Below are 20,887 nucleotides of genomic sequence, written 5' to 3'. Positions count from 1 at the left end.
GATGCATCTCCGGATGGGACTTCTAAGAAAACAAGGTATTGGACTCCAGTCCTCCTAGGTACACTTACATGACATAAGTCCAATACTTCCGAGTGAAAAAATAAAAAGCATAGGGTTCGTAGTAGAGGACAGTCAAGACGTGACCATCAAGCCAGTCCTGGGACTGTAGAAGGCGCCTTCCCACAGCGAACGCGGCGACAGAAAGAGAAAGAACCACAGGCAAAGAATAGGCAGCTCCTCCTCTCCTTCCCACGTAGTTTTTCTCGAGGCCGCCAATCTGGCAAACACGCAGTTCTTCACACAACATGGCGGTGCGGGAGGGGCGCGGAAAAGTCTCTGTCAACACCCTCTCACTTTCCCCCCTCCCTTCACAAAAAAGCTAGAGGAGCGAGTGGGAGTCGCTAGGCTGGCTGGCCGACTCAGGGAACCGCTCTATATGAAGCTGGAGCGCTGTCTCTATGATCACAAGCTGCTAACGGGGAGGAGGGTCGCGTCTGGCAGGCAGGTAGGCAGGCAGGCGCGCGAGGATTCGAGAGGCCGAGGAGGCGTGAGCGAGGACGCCGACGACGCTCTCGAGCCCGGCAGACAGGGAGGAGGGGAGGGAAGGCGTGGCAGAGGAGAAGGAGGATGGGGCGGGGCATCCTGGCGCCCACGGGCCGGCCGCTCAGACTGGCAGTTTAGCAGCGACTCCCCTTTGTGTCTGGTCTGAGGAAAGGGGAGCAGCAGCCAGCCCAACCCAGCAACCGGGGACTGCGAGGCGACTCGCCGAGCCGTGAGAATTCTCCCCCTCCCCCACTGTGCAAGCCCTTCGCATGCACACTTTGCATAGAGAGGGCGAAGGAAGAAAAGGGGCGAAGGACTGACTGGGACCTGCCCCAAAAAAGCCGGGGTGGGGGAGACAGGAACGGTGCATGTGTGTGAGAGACCGGAAGGATTTGGGACTCTACAAGGGAATAAGTCACCCACAGTTTCTTATACCTGTGGGTGAAAAAGGCATTGTGAAGTGAGGGAAGAGGGTGGGTTAAGTGGCTCCTCTTCCCCGCCCTTTCTTCCCGTGTCCGGTGTGGTAAAGAAGGGACTGAGGGGTGGCGAATAGGAAAAAGTCAAATACTTAACAACCGGGGAAGGGGAGAAAGGCCTCTTGATGCCAGGAATTGGGGAACCCTGAATGCTACTGCTCCTTCACAGAAACCCCAAGAAGCCTTTTCTTTCTGTCTCCCGTCAATTTTTTGTGGTGTGTGAGGCAAGGCGAGTGGATCTGGAATATTTTTTGAGACAGAAGACGAGTAATGGGGCGAAATCTAGTTAAAATTCCTCATGAAGAAGATGACTCCTTGTTCTTTTTAAACGTTAAATGACTGAAAATAACTCTGTCTTTTTTGAAAGAGATAGAGTGACATTGGTGTTTTTGTTTCCTTAAACCTCGGCCTTTAAATTCCTGTCCGTATCTGCATTTTGGGGGATCAAGGAAGCTGCTTATATGTGACAATCGATTTTTTTTTTTTGCCCTTTCCATCTCTGGATATGCTTCATTTGAAACGTGAGTGGGCCTTTGATATTATGAAGACACGTGGGAAATAATCTGGATTTTTTAGTATTATAAAGATGACCGCCTACTTGGAAAAAATATGTATGTTGGTTTGAGAACCAAAACTCTTTATCTGTCGATGGAAGTCAACAAGGGAAGGCAAGCCCTGAAACATGAGGACAGATTCGTGTAATGGAGTAAGAGGTCAAGCTGGTCCTCTCATCTGCCATTTGCCCTTTCAGAGCAGATTGTAAGCTAAGAGGGTGAAGACTCTTTAGAGACTGGAGATTTCTTCCTGTTGGCATTTAAAAAAATTATTATACACATCAATCGCCCTCTTGGGTTTTTCCAAATATGACTGCCTTGCTGCAGCACCTTTTGCTAGTGCTCCTTTTCTCCAGTGCCACCTTACTACTCAGCACTGCGGCTGGTAAGTAGCCAGTGGGTGTAACATAACAACATGATCTGCAAACGAATTAAGCTGCATTACCTGGATTTAAACCAATTTAGTGCCTGTGAAGTCCATGGGAATAAACCAGTGTACATTTAAATAATTTGGTTTAATCAGTTCTAGAGATTGAATCCACATTAGTTGTTTTGCTACAAGGAAGGGGGTGCGGCTGACCACTGTTCAGGTTTACTTCACGTTTTTTAAAATGTCTGCATCGTAGTCTAGGAAATCTTTTCAATTCCCAAATGCTGATCTAGGGATGTATTTATCTTGCTATATTTTATTGGAACAGATGAGCACAATCCAGTAGTTAAATTGAATTTTTATTTTACTGGTCACCATTCACAGTTTAAAATGAGCACTCTATAGTTCTAAAACCATTGGCTTGCTGTATATGAATTCTTTGATTGAAGCTATCAATTGATCACTGACTTATTATAATATATTTTAAATATATGTAAACAGTGTTATGTCTGGGTTTTTAAAAACAATCTGTCAGTATCTATAGTGAAATAAATTACCGAATTTAAGCAGAAATACTGATGCAGAATTATTTTGTATGTACTATGATCTATAAAATATCTTGAGCAATTTTGTTCTTGTGAGTTTTGCACACTGCTAACAACATACTGTTAATCTGAATGAACATTGTTCATGTTCTGGTCATGTGTTGAAGCTTGATATTGGCATAAACTGTTTTGATTTATATGGGATGAAAGAACTCTGAATTGAGGCTATATTACGTGCTTAATTTTGTTCTTGTACATCTTTTTGACTCAACTTTTGAGCTGCAGTCCTATACATGCTTCCTGGGAATAAATCTAATTGAACTTATCTACTCATTCTGAGTAGATAAGCATAGGATTCCATTGACAGAAACCTAAAAGTATGTCTGCCTACCCTCAGGCACCAGCGAAAATGGCAAACTACCTTCATTTAATTTTCATTGTTTCTAATGGACAATGCATTTGCTTAAGAATTGTATTTAAAAAACAATTTAAATGACTTGGTTCTTTAAATGAGATTTTAGAATTATGGTTGTAAGCAAATCTCTCATGTACAGCAAACCAACAATGAAAAAACCTTTTTTAAATTCATGTATTTGTCTCTCAATCCTATTTAATAAAAAAAGTGGTTAATGTTAAGTGTGAATAATTATTCTGGGCAGGTATGCTTAGGATTGTACTGCATATTTATTTCTTAAGCATGATGTAAATGTGTGTTCATTTACTTGAGAGTAAGTCTCATTGAACTGAGTGGAGCTTCTGAGTATGAATGCTTAGGATTTTAGTGTTACTCATTTTAGGTTTTAAAATGATCTGTCCTTAGGGAATATTGATCTAAAATGAGTGATATAGAACATTTGCTTGTGGCAGGCTAACCTTTGCCTATGCCATTGGTGCTTAAGATCGATGCCCACAATACCTGTCTTTGGTGCTTTGTATTTGCTTTGTAGAATTAATCACTGAAACAAAGATTGCCACTTTAAAACTTTAGAATAATAATGAAATATTCCGTATTTAATCTAGTTTGGTAAAAACATGGCTTTTTATGGCCTCAGCACTTGGCAAAAAGTTGAGACTTTTTTGTGAATGCTAAAAGGATTAAAAGTATAATAGCGTTGATTATACGTAGGGAGGAGCAACAATCATGTTGTTGTTGGCAGATGTCCTCAGTTTTGACCTGACAGCATACCTGCTATTAGTTATAGACCTAGAAAGCTCCTAAGGGCAGTCTAGCCACGTCTTGCATACACTAGGAGAATCCCTGTCTCCTGCATATGTAGTATGTTCTAGAAAAGTCAGATAGTTCAAGAACTCTGCTGAATAAAGTAATTAACTGACTCGCCTTTAAAACCCAGATTTATATCCAGCAAGTATACTATATCCTGTTACCACTCCAGAACTATTCTGATGTGCATTCATTTAAAATATATAACATTTAATTAGTGTTCTACAATATCTAATAAGGGTAAAAACAAATTTAATTCTAAATCGAACTAATAAAATGAGTCCAATTTCAGAATCTTTTTTAATATATTTCACAAAATGAATGGCTATATTATAGAATAAATCAGTTTAAGCAAAAGGAAAACATGAGAAAAGTCCTGCTGGATCAGGCCAAAGGCCCATCTAGTCCAGCATCCTGTTCACATGGCGGCCAACCAGATGCCTCTGGGAAGGCCGAACGCAGGTCCTGAGGGCAACAGTGCTCTCCTCACTTGTGATTTCCAGCAGTTGGTGTTCAGAGGCAAAGTGCCTCAGACTGTGGAGGTAGAACATAGCCATCATGGATGGTACCAAATGATAGATCTATCTTGCATGAATTTGTCTAATCCTCCTTTTAAGCCATCCAAATTGGTGGCCATCACTGCCTCTTGTGGGAGTGAATTCCACAGTCTAACTATGCACTGTGTGAAGAAGTACTTTCTGTTGTCCTGAATATTCCAACTTCATTGGATAGTCCTAGTATTTTGAGAAAGCGAGAAAACCTTTCTGTCTGCTTTTTCACCCCAAAACCATAATTTTATTTTCCTGTATCATTCTCCACCCTTTCCCCACATTTTTTTCTAAACTATAAAGCTCCAAATGTTGTAACCTTTTCTTGTAGGGGAGTTGTTCCAATCTGGTAATTATTTTGGTTGCCTTCTTCTGAACCTTTTCCAGCTCTACAATATCATTTTTGAGGTGAGGCGACCAGAACTGTACACAATATTCCAAGCATTGTCACACAATAGACTTGTATAACAGCATTATAATATAGGCAGTTGTCTTTTCAGCCGCTTTCCTATTGATCCCTGTCGTAGAATTTGCTTTTTCACAGCCAGCCACACACTGGGTCAGCATCTTCATCAAACTGTCCGCTGTGACCCTAAGGGTTTATTCCTGGGCACTCACCACCAGTTGAGACTCTATTAGTATATATATGCAAAATTACAATGCTTTGTACCAGAGAGCATCACTTTACATTGCTTAAATTGATTTGCATTTGCCATTTTACTGCCCATTCACCCAGTTTGGAGAGACCTGAATGCTTGTGAGTAAGTTTGGTTAGTCTGTGAATAGCCTCTGATGATGGAAGGCATCTACTTGCAGAATGGGCAGTGAAGCAAGTTTTGCCCTTCCCCCAAATCTGCTATGATAGGTCTTCAACCCCCATAGAGCAGATTTATGGAGGAGCCAGGGGCTGCAGTGGTAGGGGGAATCACAAGGGCCACAACTTCCAGCTCCATTAAAGCCACTTGCAGGAAGGTTGGGTCGCCAGGCTGTTTCTCAGGGACTTGATGAGGCCTGGTGTTTTTTTAAACTGTGAGCAGCCCATTTCCATCCCAGCTGGCTATTACAAGAACTTTGTAACATTAAGGGTTTGATGCCTGAGCTTGATTGAGTTTTCCTTCCTTCCCCATTTTTTCCTTTTGTGTCGTGTCCTTTTACATTGTAAGCCTGAGAGCAGTGTGTAAGCCTGAGGGTAGGGCCTGTGTTGTTTTTATGGAAATGTAAGCTGTTGAGGGCGGGTTGCTATCTGAAGTGTGGTGTATAAATGGTTTGAATAAATAGTTTTCCAGTGTAACCTACAGAATGTTTGGTTCAATAGATGGATCCAAGTGTGTGTATTATCCTCCCTTCGAGAAACTTAGGACAACTTTTTTGTGAAGTCTTTCATCCAGGCATGAACCAGGCCATGATCTGCTTAGTTTTAACAATGTAACACCATTATATTATCTCACAGACCATTCTTTGGGCCTGAAGCATAATTTGACCTATCCTACTGCAAATATTTTCAGTCAACAAGCTTTTAAAGTATAATCTGTCAAATGTAGGTATGTGTACATTCCTTGTTTGTGGATAGTCTTGAGTATGTCTTCAAGCCTAATCTACTGAGGATAAAAGCAGGAGGGGGAGAACCATGCTTGTACACCACCTTGAGCTTTTCAGAGGAAAGGTGGGATATGCTGCTGCTGCTGCCGCCGCCACCGCCACTACTAGTACTAATGAGTCAGGGAGAGATGTTGAAAATACACACGTATTCAATTAATGCGTCCTGTCAGTGCAAGGATTTCTGCTTGCGCAATAAGACTTTCCCCTCTCATTCCCCTGTGTGCCACACACCCTTCCCAAATCTGCTCCAGAATGTTGGGGGAACCCCAAGAACAGGTTTAGAGGGCTTGTGTGGGGATGAGAGGAGGAGAATGTTCTTTCACTGACAGAACATTCATGTAGTTCTACGTTGGATACAACTCTTATTTACTGGGCTGGATTAAAATCTTAAACTAGAATTCTTAGTCTTAAAACTAGCATCAGTTATTGAAATTTAGTGTAAGAGTGGGCAATATGTTTAGTAGTGAAGGATTTGTTAGTAGTGTCTGATGAACTAGAAAGGCATATTTAATGTTTATATTTAGCATTATTTATATTTTTCTGATGAGAGCCAGTGTGGTGTAGTGGTTAGAGTGTTCGATTACGACCTAGAAGGCCAGGGTTCGAATCCCCACACAGCTATGAAGCTCACTGGGTGACCTTCGGCCAGTAACTGCCTCTCAGCCTTAAACCCCCTCTGAATACCACTTACCATGAAAACCCTATTCATAGGGTCTCCAAAAGTCGGAATCCACTTCAGGGCAGTCTATTTCCATTTATTTTTCTGGTACAGCTGCAAAATGTGGGGGAAGAGTTGAATTTGGTCAACGTGATACTTATTTTTTCTGTCTAAATTTCATTACAAAATGAAGAGAGAATGACAGTTTTTTCAAGGAGTCCTGTGGTACCTTATGCTACAGTCTTAGGGTACAATTGAACGTATGGGACTTCGGAATATGCAGGTATATGATTGCACTGTTACAGACTAAATTTATGTGTTGCATGAGTTCTCGTAGGCTAGAATCTACTGCTCAGATGCATTTGTTCCCAAGTTAGATCACTGACAATGCAATCCTATACATTTCTGCTCTGAAGTTAAGTTCAGTTGAATTCAGCTGAGCTTATTGTTACTCAAAACATTGCATGATACAAAACCTATTTACATGGATTGTCAGAGTTTGTTAACACTTTCATGAGTCCAAAATGTTTTGTTAAGGAAAATGTGTATTGAAAAAAAACTCTGTTAAAAATAAGGGTAGATGGTAGAAATCTGCTGTACTCCATTTGTAAAACATCCAACTGTTCTCAACTACAAACATTGATTCTGAGACTTCAGTCCTATGTCTGCTTGCTTGAGTATAAGCTCCCTGGAACTGAAAATATAAGATAAAAAAAAATACAACGCATTTCCACTAAAAACTATTTCACTGTGACTGGTAGAACATTTCCTGAACATAAATATGTATCAGCTTTAGGGATATTTGAAGAATTTGATCTTGGCAAATTCTTATATGAAATGATCTGATCTTGGACTAATGAGTGGATCTGAACTTAGGTGTCCACTTGATTTCACATTCCTCCAAATGTTGCAGCACAGTTCTCAGCAGGGTAAATATGTCAAAACACATATCTTATGTTTTTGAAGGGATCTTTTTATAATCACAGATTAAAGTGGAAATGGAATGGCACAGAATTAAGGGTCAAAGTGATATGAACCAGAAATAGGCAAATTTGTCCATCCCTTGAATGGGGGTGATTGTGTAAAATCTGCAGTTGGGTTCTGGTGGGACTCCATTGGGAGTCTATTTTCGTAATCATATGATTATCACCAAGCACTATGCCCACTTACTTTAATAAAGCACCCTTGGCTAATATAGAGAACCGTAAGGATTCAAGACTACTTAGCCTTTCCTGATTGGCTTTAGTCAAAACAGAGTCCAGTTTATGTTTGGATGTTTGTATCTGCCTAAGTACCTAGTCCAAAAAAATACAAGAAGAACAGGCTGATGAGACCTCATCCTCTGACTCAGCCCTAATCCTGTGCTTAAGTGTTTCCAAGTTGCATCAGCTTGCAGAACTTTAGCTGCAAATGCATCTGCACAGGTTATAAATGACACGTAATCATCGATAGAGGAACTTAAGACTTAAAAAGTAAATTACCACTGGGAAAGAGCCATGCTGCACATAGTATTGCCTCTGTACAGTCCTTCAGACAGAATTGATACTATAATCAGGCAGATAGCAGCAAGAATTCAGCTTGGGTAACCCAACAAAATATCTTTCCTATTGGGCCACCAAAACATTTGAGTACCCCCTAGTTGTTGTAGTGATTATGGAGTCTTGACAAAGTGGTCTCAGGTTAGATACTGAACTTGCCTAGTTATGTGTAGTCTTCTGTGATCTACCTGTACCTCCTCTAGTCACTATATCACTCTCTGAAAAAAAACAAATGTCCAAATCTTATAGAAATTGAGTCAGGTTGGAATAATAGCAATTATAGTAAATTCATGAAAAATAAGCAAATATATATACGTAGCTGATTTTTCTCTTTTATTTTGAGTACAGGATTTGTTTTAAAGAAGCAGAAATGGGGGTGGAGGAAGTTTGGTGCAGAGTAACTAATCTGATTTAGCCTCAGTTAATTGCTGTTGCTGCTAAACATAAATTGTTGTTGCTTACCCAAAGGCATAAGTAACACAACTCGAAGTTGATGTTGCAGAGGAATATCATGTGAATGTACTGTTGGCTCAGGCTCCATTTGTTTTTGAAAATAGTTCCTTCAAGCTACAGAGAGACAGAAAACGCTATCTTTTGATGAAGTAACTTCTCTATCCCTAGTTATGTTGTCATAACATGCGCCCCGCTGATTTCAGTAAATTCTTCCAGGCATCCATCTGTTTTGTGTTCAGATGTGCCTGTGATTCTCCCTGGGGGAGGGGCACCTCAACCCCTCCCCCCTGTCTCCAATAGAGTCCATACACTGACACGGCTTTATGTGGTCAACAGGTGTGGATTATTTCAGGCCAATGGGCACAGCTGGCAATTCTGATTCTCCTTCAGTGCTCAAGTCCAGGTTATTTCACAACTCCCCAAACCCTCAGATGGGGATCCTACAAGGTCCAGGTCCCTGAAACCTCATGTGGGCTTTCCTCCCCTCTTGTGCTTCTTCTCCAACAACTCCATCAAGCTGCACTTCCTAGGTCATCATCTTCTCTGCTCCAGGACAGCCTGCTCTGATTCATTGTTTCTCCTCTCAGTTGGAGAAAGTATCTGGTGGTAGGAGGCAAGCACAACTTCCCCAGCAATCAGCAGAGCTCTCTTTCCTTTTGCTGCTGTCTCTTGTGGTCATCCTCAGCCAGACTTTATTTCCAAGGCATTCAGGGCAGCCCCCTCTGGTATGGCTGCTCATGAGGACTCTTTCTCCAGGAACATTGTGGGTTGTCTTTTCATTTTCCTCAAGAACACCTTGGACCAATCTAGTTCCTTCTCTCAGCTCTGCACAGCAGTGGCCCCATCCCACTTGTACTTCATCTGTAGGAGTTTATTGATTGAAAGGGTGCTGTTTAATCTCCTGTCTGGGTTCTTGGGCTGGTAAAAGTCCATTGGGCTCTTCCCCTGGGTCTTGGGTGTGAGGAAGGAATGGCTGACTTTAGCAACCCCTGGTGGCTCCTTACAGTATGAATTATCTGGAAGCTCTATGTAGATATTCTGATGATTATTTATATATGTGAATCCTGAGTCTACAATACTATGTACACTTAGTTTGGAGTAAGTCCCACTAAATTCTTCAGATCACCAAGTAAATATGAATAAGCTCAAACTGAGCATCATAGAATATGTTGTATTTAACAAATTTTGCTTCATTTGGCTTTGCTGCCTTGCCTCTCAGGTAACCTTCCAGTTAAAACCAAGTGTTAAAAATATAGGATAATATTTAACATTATTTTTTTCCTAAGCCTATGCTTCTTTGTACAAGGGATTTTAGGCTTTATTGAAAAGAGTATCATTTCTACTGCGGTTTAACAAGGTAAAAACTAGTAAAGCCAGCAATGGAGCAGGGTAGCTGAACCTTTGTTCTTTTGTTATCTAGATCCTACGGTGATGTGACTTCTTTGATTGCTTGCGGCTAACAGGAGGTAATATCTCCATTAAAGCAGAGAGTGGCTTGATGAAGTGTAATTCAAACACATTTCCCATACCAAAGAAATTTCCAGAGAACTGCATGTAGAACAGCTTTCTGAGAGTAGAAGACATGATGTTCATTCCCTTCCAAGAATCTAAAACAGGGTTTCCTAAAGTGGTTGATACTAACCCCTTGGGGTTGATGGGACTGTGCAGGCGGTGAATAAAGATGCGAGGGTTGAAAGGGGGATGAAAAGGGCCTAGCGGTGGAAAAGAAGTTTACAAGGTATAGTGGAAAAATTTTAAATAGCAACTATGAGCCTCAGAAATATAGTGCATGGGAATGCGCAAAGTGTACCGTCCTTGGCAACAAGGAACCTCTGTATTTAATAAGATGATTCTACAATAGAACAGTATTCTTTGTTCCTTACATTTTATGATTCCTAATAATGATGACTGATAATAAATAAATGTTTATATACTGATTTATTTCATTGACATTCCTAAGAAATTGGGTTTATCAAGACGTTTACTCAGACGTTTGGGAAAACCTGGTGCAAAAACTAGATATTAAGTGTCTGTTCAGAACACTGGTGCAAAAAGATAAGCTAGACAGAAATTCCAAATTTTCGCTAAGACTAGCTTACATTATTTCAATATGTAGGCAAATACATCATATTGTTGGAGGCAGCATAACATATTTAGAACTATAGTCAAGGGTTTTTCAAACCTTAGCTTATTCAGTTTAGGATTTTTAAAAATAGCAACTAATGTGTGCATGTTAACTTCTTTTGCTGCTTTGAATTTCTTTGCTTTGCCCCTCTTCCTCCTTGCTTTTTAAAAACTTACAAACCATTAGTTACAGCTCATTTTGACTTCTTTGCATTCATGCAGTCATGAAATCTGAATCCAGATAGACTGTTGTCTAATATTCTATAACCTCCTATAAATATTTGTTCAATATATATAATTTGTTTCAGCTGTGTTAATAAATCCGCAAGATTACTAGTTTATAGCTAGGCTATCTGCTCACACATATCTGTTACATTGTTGTGACAGAAAAACTTTTGTCAAGGTTTTTGCTAGTAATTCTTACAGATTACAGGTGACCAAGAGAGTTAGTATTTCCAAGCCTGATTTATTTGGATTAGAAAATACTGTATTGCTGTGCAGTATAACTATTGTATGTACTTTTCTGCACTAATTAGTATTTTTAGCTGTTAGTGAATGTATGCAGCAATTCAGTTTTATACATTGACATATAGCATAAGCTCAGGGCAATTTTCATTATTTTAGTGTAAAATATATCTAAATTCTCTCTCCTGCTTAGCCCCTATACACAATGGCTGCATTTGGCCATCATTATAAAATGTAGTTTATTGTGCTAAGAATTAGGCTAGGTGAGCCTTGGGCTCACATAAGGTGGTATACAGTGCTAGTCCTACTCAGAGTAGATTCATTGAAGTTAATAGACGCAACTGACAGGTTTTAGTGTGTCTTCTGTGAGTAGGGCTTAGTTGGATACTCACCCATGGTTTCCTCCTCCCTTCTTTTCCTCTAGAGCAGCCTTTCCCAACTAGTGGGCCACCAGATGTTGTTGGACCACAATTCCGATCTTTCCTGACCATTGGCAATGCTGGCTGAGGCCGATGGGAGTTGTGGTCCAACAACATCTGGTGGCCCACTAGTTGGGAAAGGCTGCTCTAGAGCAACTATGAAGAGGACTCTAGGACCTTATTTGAAACAAACTAAAACTAGGGATATGAAGCTGGCTGGTTGCAACAGCCACAGTTAAGATTAGTCACAGTTTAGGGTTTGGATGTAACAGTAAACTGCAGATAATCAAAACTGGAAGCAAACGTTTCTGATATCCTCTCAGCCACACTGAAGGGGGAAAGGGGAGCCTAAGACTCGCCTAGATTCATTCCCATCATGATAAACCATATTTTGTCATGATGTCTGAATGCAGTCAATGTGAACATTCACAATTCTTTCTTTAACTCAGCCTAAGCCTTTATGTACTCAACTATCAGGTCTTAGCCAGGGGAGTCCTCATCTGAGGATGACCAGAAGGCTCCAGCCTACACCCAGCCCTAGAAGGCTGCATCTGGGGCCAAGTTGCCAGGATTCTGCAAAGAGGCTAAGGAAGGGCTATCCACACCCATAGTGAATTCAGCCTCAGACATCAAGGCTGAACAGGTCCCAGGCCCAAGGGAGAGGTGTTACTTCAAACACCAGATGGAAACCCATCGCATTCTGGGGAAGTGTCTGACTACAAGCAAGGTCTCCTCAAGCATAAGACCCTCTTCTTGAGTAAGCTTCTGGCAGAAGGGAGTTTATAGGAGTCAGCTGAGGTTAGGATGTGATTCCGGCAGCTCCAGTTCAAAAATCCCAGTGCTAGGGTGGAAGAGGTGCTGGAACAATGTCTGTGTATCAGTACTGTACTCTGCCTGTTAGCTGATCTCCTGCTGACCCCAAACCTGACCATAGACTATCCTGGAGCTGCCTCTTGATTTTGCCCTTGCCTTGCTTTGCACATGGACTGAGTGGACCCTGACCTTGGACTACACTGACTTTGCCTCTCTCCTGCCCCTCTGTTGTGGAGTCTGCTTGTTTGAACCCTGACCATGAAGGAAGCCCTAGATATTGCTTTGGTTGTTGCCCACATTGATGTTGCTGCTATCAAGTCTCTTATTTACTTGGGAGCCAAGCAAGAACAGGGTATCAACTTGTTTTTCCATCTTCTGCTTCATCTTGGTTCAACCCTCCTGAATTCTTTGTCCATTACGTTTCTAGCAATTGAATTTCCTGTCCTGCTCACAAACATAACATCTTGTTCCATACTGCATTGACCCCAACCTAAAATGCCTAGAAAAACTTTATAACCAGTTTTTTTTTCATACTTGAACCTAGCAAGAAGATAATGAAATTTAGCAATCTATTGTCTTCTACATAGATGTTCTACAAGTTATTTCATATTAAAAAACCTGCAACCTCTTTTGATATTTTTTTTTTACGACAGATACTTGAATAAACTAGGATTTGGGTTCACCCTAGAAGAGATGCTTCTAAAGTATTGAGAACATGTTAATATTAGCTATTAATTTTAAAGTGTTTTCAAAGCAAAATCCACACGATACAGTTTAGAAGCAGACTGGATTCTCTGGTTCTCTATTTGAAAAAGAACTGGGTCTGATTAAAATGTTCTGAAATAATACTTTGCACAGTCCTTCCTAGAGTGGATCATTTCAGGCATAAAACAAGCAACATTCTGTTGTTGTTATGTGCCTTCAACTCGACTACAACTTATGACAACCCTATGAATCAGTGACCTCCAAGAGCATCTGTCATGAACCACCCTGTTCAGATCTTGTAAGCTCAGGTCTGTGGCTTCCTTTATGGAATCAATCCATCTGTGGCCTTCCTCTTTTTCTACTCCCTTCTGTTTTCCCCAGCATTATTATCTTTTCTAATGAATCATGTCTTCTCATTATGTGTCCAAAGTATGATAACCTCAGTTTCATCATTTTAGCTTTTAGTGATAGTTCTGGTTTAATTTGTTCTAACACCCAATTATTTGTTTTTTTCGCAGTCCATGGTATCTGCAAAGCTCTCCTCCAACACCACATTTCAAACGAGTTGATTTTTCTCTTATCCATTTTTTTCACTGTCCAACTTTCACATCCATACATAGAGATCGGAAATACCATGGTCTGAATGATCCTGACTTTAGTGTTCAGTGATACATCTTTGCATTTGAGTACCTTTTCTAGTTTTCTTGTAGCTGCCCTCTCCAGTCCCAGCCTTCTTCTGATTTCTTATTGTCTCCATTTTGGTTAATGACTGCCAAGGTATTGATAATCCTTGACAAGTTCAATGTCCTCATTGTCAACTGTAAAGTTACATAAATCTTCTGTTGTCATCACTTTAGTCTTTTTGACATTCGGCTGTAGTCCTGCTTTTGTGCTTTCGTCTTTAACTTTCATCAGCATTCGTTTCAAATCATTATTGGATTCTGCTAGTAGTATGGTATCGTCTGCATATCTTAAATTATTAATATTTCTCCCTCCAATTTCCACACCTCCTTCATCTTGGTCCAATCCTGCTTTCCGTATGATATGTTCTTCATACATATTAAATAAATAGGGTGATAAAATACACCCCTGTCTCACACCCTTTCCTATTGGGAACCAATTGGTTTCTCCATGTTCTGTCCTTACAGTAGCCCCTTGTGCAGAGTATAGGTTGTGCATCAGGACAATCAAATGCTATGGCACTCCCATTTCTTTTAAAGCATTCCATAGTTTTTCATGATCTACACAATCAAAGGCTTTGCTGTAATCTATAAAGCACAGGGTGATTTTCTTCTGAAATTCCTTGGTCCATTCCGTTATCCAACGTATGTTTGCAATATGATCTCTGGTGCCTCTTCCCTTTCTAAATCCAGCTTGGATGTCCGGCATTTCTCACTCCATATATGGTAAGAGCCTTTGCTGTAGAATCTTGAGCATTACTTTAGTTGCATGGGATATTAAGGCAATCGTTTGATAATTACTGCGTTCCCTGGGACCCCCTTTCTTTGGAATTGGGATGTATATGGAACGCTTCCAGTCTGCGGGCCATTGTTCAGTTTTCCATATTTGTTGACAATTTTTGTCAAAGTTTGGACAGATTCAGTCTCAGTAGCTTGTATCAATTCTATTGGTATGCCATCTATTCTTCTAGGATGCACACCTTAACATGGTGAGGGGGTTTGAGAGTGTTGAAGAAGCTAAGAGGCTAGACTCCTAGCAGGGGCACCCAAGGCGGAATGGTCAAAGCTGAAACACCAGACTAAGATGCATCCAAACTCGGAGGAAGGCTATGGTAAACCACCTATGAATATCTCTTACCACGAAAACCCTATGAACAGAGTATCCAAAATGCAACACGAGATAGTGTTGACTTACTGAATTCTGTGAAGCCAATAATTTGTTGCTTGCAAACACATTTTTTAGCAACCGAAAAGACGAATGTACACATGGACATCACCAAATGGTCAATATAGGAATCAAATTGATTATATAATTGGTAGCAGAAGATGGAGATGTTCCATACTTTCTGCGAAAACAAGACCAAGAACAGACTACAGTAAAGATCATGAACTGGACGTATCAAAAATCAGAGTAAAGCTAAAGAAGAAGAACAAAGCAACCATAATGCCAAAATACAATCTAAATAACATCCCAGAAGAATATAAAGATCAAATAAGGAACAGATTTGAGGCTTTAAACTTAATTGACAGAGAACTAGAAGAACTATGGACAGAAGTCAGAGACATGATCAGGGAAGAATGCAAAAAGACAATACCTCTAGTTAAAAGGAGAGAAAGACTTCAATGGATGACTGAAGAAACTCTTAAAATGGTTAAAGAGAGAAGAAAAGCAAAAGGAAAAGTAGAATGACAGATTCATTCGTGGAGGAACCGTAAGATGAAGAACCAGAAATTTTAGAATGTGAGGTGAAAGCTGCTCTTAAAATACTTGGAAGAAACAAATCACCAGGAACAGATGGCATACCAATAGAATTGCTACAAGCTACTGAGACTGAATGTCCAAATTTTAATGAAAAATTTCAGCAAATATGGAAAACTCAACAATGGCCCACAGACTGGAAGCATTAGATATACATCCCAATTCCTAAGAAAGGGGATCCCAGGGAATGTAGTAATTATTGAACTAATGCCTTACTATCCTATGCAAGTAAAGCAGTGCTCAAGATTCTACAACAAAGGCTCTTACCATATACGGCAATGATTCTCAAACGGTGCGCCGCGGCACACTGGTGCGCCGCAAGAGGTGACTAGGTGTGCCGCAAATATTGTGAAAGTATATTTTAAAAATGAGAAGAAACCCATCTGTATAGAGATTTATTACATCCATGATCAATATATATATATAAATTTTGCACACAAAGTGCGCCAGAAAATTTTTATATGTTTTGCAGTGTGCCGCGAACCAAAAAAGTTGGAGAATCACTGATATACGGAGTGAGAAATGCCTGATGTCCAAGCTGGATTTAGAAAGGGAAAAGGCACCAGAGGTCATTTTGCAAACATACGTTGGATAATAGAAGGATCAAGGAATTTCAGAAGGAAATCACCCTGTGCTTTTTAGATTACAGCAAAGCCTTTGACTGTGTAGATCATGAAAAACTATGGAATGTTTTAAAAGAAATGGGGGTGCCACATCATCTGATTGTCCTGATGCGCAACCTATACTCTGCACAAGAGGCTACTGTAAGGACAGAATATGGAGAAACCGATTGGTTCCCCATTGGAAAGGGTGTGAGACGGGTGTATTTTATCACCCTATTTGTTTAATCTGTATGCAGAACATATCATACGGAAAGCGGGATTGGACCAAGATGAAGTAGGTGTGAAAGCTGGATGGAGAAATATTAATAATTTAAGACATAATACCATACTACTAGCAGAAACCAGTAATAAACTGAAACGAATGCTGATGAAAGTTAAAGTGGAAAGCACAAAAGCAGGACTACAGCTGAACATCAAAAAGACTAAAGTAATGACAACAGAAGATTTATGTAACTTTACAGTTGACAATGAGGACATTGAACTTGTCAAGGATTATCAATACTTTGGCACAGTCATTAACCAAAGTGGAGACAATAGTCAAGAAATCAGAAGAAGGCTGGGACTGGGTAGGGCAGCTATGAGAGAACTAGAAAAGGTCCTCAAATGCAAAGATGTGTCACTGAACACCAAAGTCAGGATCATTCAGACCATGGTATTCCCTATCTCTATGTATGGATGTGAAAGTTGGTCATTGAAAAAGATAAGAGGAAAATCAACTCATTTGAAATGTGGTGTTGGAGGAGAGCTTTGCGGATACCATGGACTGGGAAAAAGACAAATAATTGGATGTTAGAACAAATTAAACCAGATCTATCCCTAGACGCTAACTTTGGACGCATCATGAGAAGACATGATTCACTAGAAAAGACAATAATGCTGGGAAAAACAGAAGGGAGTAGAAAAAGAGGAAGGCTAAACAAGAGATGGATTGATTCCATAAAGGAAGCCACAGACCTGAACTTACAAGATCTGAACAGGGTGGTTCATAACAGATGCTACTGGAGGTCACTGATTCATAGGGTCGCCATAAGTCGTAATCGACTTGAAGGCACATAACAACAACAACAAAGGCTCAAACTATATAATCTCTCCCTCTCCTTAGTGTAGCAAAATAAATGTGTCTTCTGGTTGTAGTTGCCAAAATTTCTGAATCAGGGCAAAATCAACAAAGATCTGTTCATGAAAAATAGAAGATAAAACATAGCTTTTAAACTTGTATTCTCTCTCAGCCTTGCCAGTAAATGATCAGGGCCAGGGCCTAAATCTTGAAATTTACGATGAAGTATTTAGGTTCATCTGCTTTGTATATTGGTAAGGTAGGGAGGTTCTGATATGCATTGCCAATACAGTTCAGGCATGTTGCTAAATCTTTGTCTGAAGCTGTAAGGCTTGGAATTCTTAAGTTAAACACATAAGCATCTATTACTGTGAGAAAGAGGTGTTGTTTTGGAAGGATAGAAATTGGTTGGAAAGTTCAGGAATTCAAATAGTTGCCAAGTACCAACCACCTGCTACTTATGATCCCAGCTGTCCAAATTCTCTATCACTGCTGTTAAAAATTGCCACTTGAAAGCCAGTTGTTCTTCATTCATGTGCAATGTTGAGACAAGTGTTCTAGCTTAATTTACACACTCTGAAAACTTTTGTGCCATATTACAGTTTGCTGTAAACTTAACACATGTATTAAATAAATTTAATTTGGTAAACATGTCATTTTCTTATATGGAATTTTGAATAAGACTGCCTCATCAGGTTATATTATTTGTCAACTTAATTGCAGAGCTTGTTTCAAGGTTATAGCTGGTAGAATAAAGTAGTTCTAAGGAGTGACTTGCTTATTTTTCTTCTGGTCCTATAGCCATGCCAAAGAACAATATGAGATAAAGAAGCAATATGTTTTTTAAGTCAAAGAAATTCTTTGAGTGGTAGAGGCTAGGAGACACAGGTATTTTTAGCTTTGCCAGGTCATTTCTCTGCAGGTGCGCATTTGATTTTCTAGACCACAGTTTAAATTGTGCTATACTGTGTAATTTATTTTAAGATGGACAGATTTAGGCTGGGAGCTTTCTCACTCCTTTCAACTCATCACTTTACTACTTGTAACAGAAAATACTTCAATTTATTTTAGTGATAAAGCCTGCATTCTTTATAAATTTACAATTAAATTCACCTGTTGCTTTTAAAAACAGTCTGAAGTCAAAATATTTGTTGATAACTGGAAATGTAATATATAGTACTGTGCAAAATACTCTGTTTCTTTTCCATATATAAAGTTGTAATTTAGTGTTACAATCATTTTACTCCCCAAAGTATTATAAAGAATATACACTGCTTGGTTGTGACCACTCAGTATTTTTCTTTGTATGTTTGGGCTCTCATTCTTGAAAAGCAACTTTTCCTTCATTTTCTTCATTGGTTCTTTTTTTTTTTTTTTTTTTTTTTCAATAATTTTTATTCAGATTTTCATAAAACATACAAGACAAAATCATAAAACATTCAAAGACAAAAAACAAAATCAAAAATAGTTAAACAAAAAGAAAAAAAGAAAAAAAAAACAAAAATAAAAAATAAAGAGTAAAATATTGACTTCCCATTTGTCAAAGATCAAATCAGTTATAAGTCTATAATATATAACAATCCTGTCTCTTAAGTCATATTATAAAATCACTTTCCTCCAGTAGTTATCTTACTTAATCATCAAATCTCATAAACATTACTTTATTCTTTCCACAAAAAGTCAAAGAGAGGTTTCAATTCTTTAAGAAATATATCTATCAATTTTTTTTTTCCAGATAAGCATATCGATTAATCCATCTCATTACTAATTATGATAATCTTATTGTCATAACCATAGTCAAAATAAACATTTCAATTAATCCATCACATCAGAATCTGTTAGGTTCAATAATTTCAGTAGCCATTGTTCTATTATCTCTATTAGTTCCATTTTCCATCTTCCATCTTCAGTAGTCTTGTTAAGTCCAGTAATTTCAATATCCAATCTTCCATTATCAGTATTCCATAATAATCTTGCTGTCAAAGCCATAGTCATATAGTAAGAGTCTGATGGGGATTACCTCTATCCCAAATATTTTCTTGCCATCCATTCTGAATAGGTTGCTGAAATACTGCTGTAAAATCATATCTCTGTTCTTTTTTTCAAAATACACTGGGTCATCTCTTAAAAGTTTTTCCATTGTCACATGGCTGCAGTTAATTCCATAGATTTTCTCTATATTGGGCTCCATCACATCATTCCAGTCCAGAAGATTATCCATGCCATTGATAACTTTATCTCTAGAATCTTCATTCATTTCTTCAGAGATAACATTGAGTTCCAAACAATAGATTTTATTTCTAAAGTCCATAGACTCCAAATCTTGTTCCTGTTCCACGTTGGTTCCAATCTCCGGGATCTCCTCTCTCACAGGGACCCCTATTCCAGTCTCCAGGATCACCTCTCTCACAGGGACCCCTGTTCCAATCTCCGGGGTCTCCTCTCTCACAGGGACCCCTTCCAGGGTCACCTCTCTCACAGGGACCCTTATATCTTTAATCTCCTGCTTCATTTTACTCAATTCAATTTTCATTATCTCAATCTCATCCATTATTTTCTGAAACATAGTTATTTCCAGATTTTCAGCCACTTTCTTAATTGCCATTTTAAAAGAAAAATATAGGAAAACCACTTCTTATTTCAGCAACAATTGGGTTAATACTCCAAACTTGGTGACATCACAGTATAAACAGAGCAGACAGCCTTATCTCTCCAATAGTTAAGTAAACAAAATGCAGTTCCCAGGATCGAAACAATTAATGGCAATCGTCAAGAAACAGATTCGTCAAAATAAAATAGACCAAAAAGAGAGTAGTCTCAAAACAGTATAATATTTTTCAAAATAAAAATCTGGAATAGAAATCCCTCTTCTGTGTATATCTTTAGAATGCAAATCCAGGACAGCTTTTTGCAACAAAAACAGAGATAAGCTATTAATTAGTGCGTAGCAGAGAGAAGTTATGGCTCCCCAGTGAGATGTCAAAAACTGATCAATCTGGCAAATCTCTTTTAAACAGCAACAATTTAAGTCAAGTAAAAGAAAAATATAGAAAGAAGGGTGCATTGGTTCTTATTTTCTCATTTTTTCTCTAGAATAGGCCCTTTTGCTTCACTGGTCTCTTGCCAATCAAGATCAACCCTGAATTTTCATTACCTTCTTTCTGTTCACTCCCATCTCCAAATGCCTCATTTTTTTCTGCTTCTAGTCAAACTTCTTTTTAATCCAACATTTCAGGCGTATTTTATTACATCATGAAGAGGCAAATACGTGTTTGGCATTGAGTATACACTCAATAGGGAGTTACACCCATTCACAGAATTTAATTTAATTTAATTTATTGGATTTCTTAGTCGCCCATCTGGCTGGCCATCCAGCCACTCTGGATAGCTCCATGAGAAGTGTTTGATACACATGTTTGTCACATTCACACTCTACTTCTCTGGCATGCACAAAATATGCTAGATGTACACTTAAGCAACAGCCTGTCTCATTCAGTCCCCTATTCTGTTTTTCCTCCCGCTCCTTGCCTTGTGTTTTTAAACCCATTGAGAATGTGACAGAATAAACTAGCAAATACAGTAGAAAACCATTTTAATTGATGACCTTGGTGTTGTGATTGAATTAATGAGTTTCTTTAGTTGAAAGGACCAATTTTATTTAGAGATCACAAGTTGTTCTGTCCTCAGATTTCATAGCCTTGAATTATTCCTGTTTGTATTCCCACAACAGAAATTT

The 20,887-nt window shown here is 39.2% G+C and overlaps 1 protein-coding gene across 2 annotated transcripts in view; it reads left to right on the top strand.

Annotated features, from left to right (window-relative positions):
• The first annotated feature begins 399 nt into the window (after positions 1–399).
• Positions 400–20,887, top strand: part of BMPR2 (bone morphogenetic protein receptor type 2) — a 142,459-nt gene continuing 121,971 nt past the window's right edge. Inside the window, exon 1 of one of the 2 annotated variants that reach the window (XM_061607967.1) lies at positions 400–505. Coding sequence is in view for 1 of the 2 variants with exons in the window: in XM_061607966.1 (XP_061463950.1) it covers positions 1,883–1,958 (76 nt within the window). In the remaining variant the exon portion in view is untranslated. Of the gene's footprint in view, positions 506–542; positions 1,959–20,887 lie in introns of those variants that run through there. The other variant, XM_061607966.1, reaches the window with a different exon arrangement.

This window comes from Rhineura floridana, chromosome 2 (assembly GCF_030035675.1).
Source record: "Rhineura floridana isolate rRhiFlo1 chromosome 2, rRhiFlo1.hap2, whole genome shotgun sequence".
In the NCBI taxonomy this organism is placed as follows: domain Eukaryota; kingdom Metazoa; phylum Chordata; class Lepidosauria; order Squamata; family Rhineuridae; genus Rhineura; species Rhineura floridana.
The sequence above is the reverse complement of the archived record's forward strand: the minus strand, read 5'-3'. Positions and strand labels throughout refer to the sequence as shown.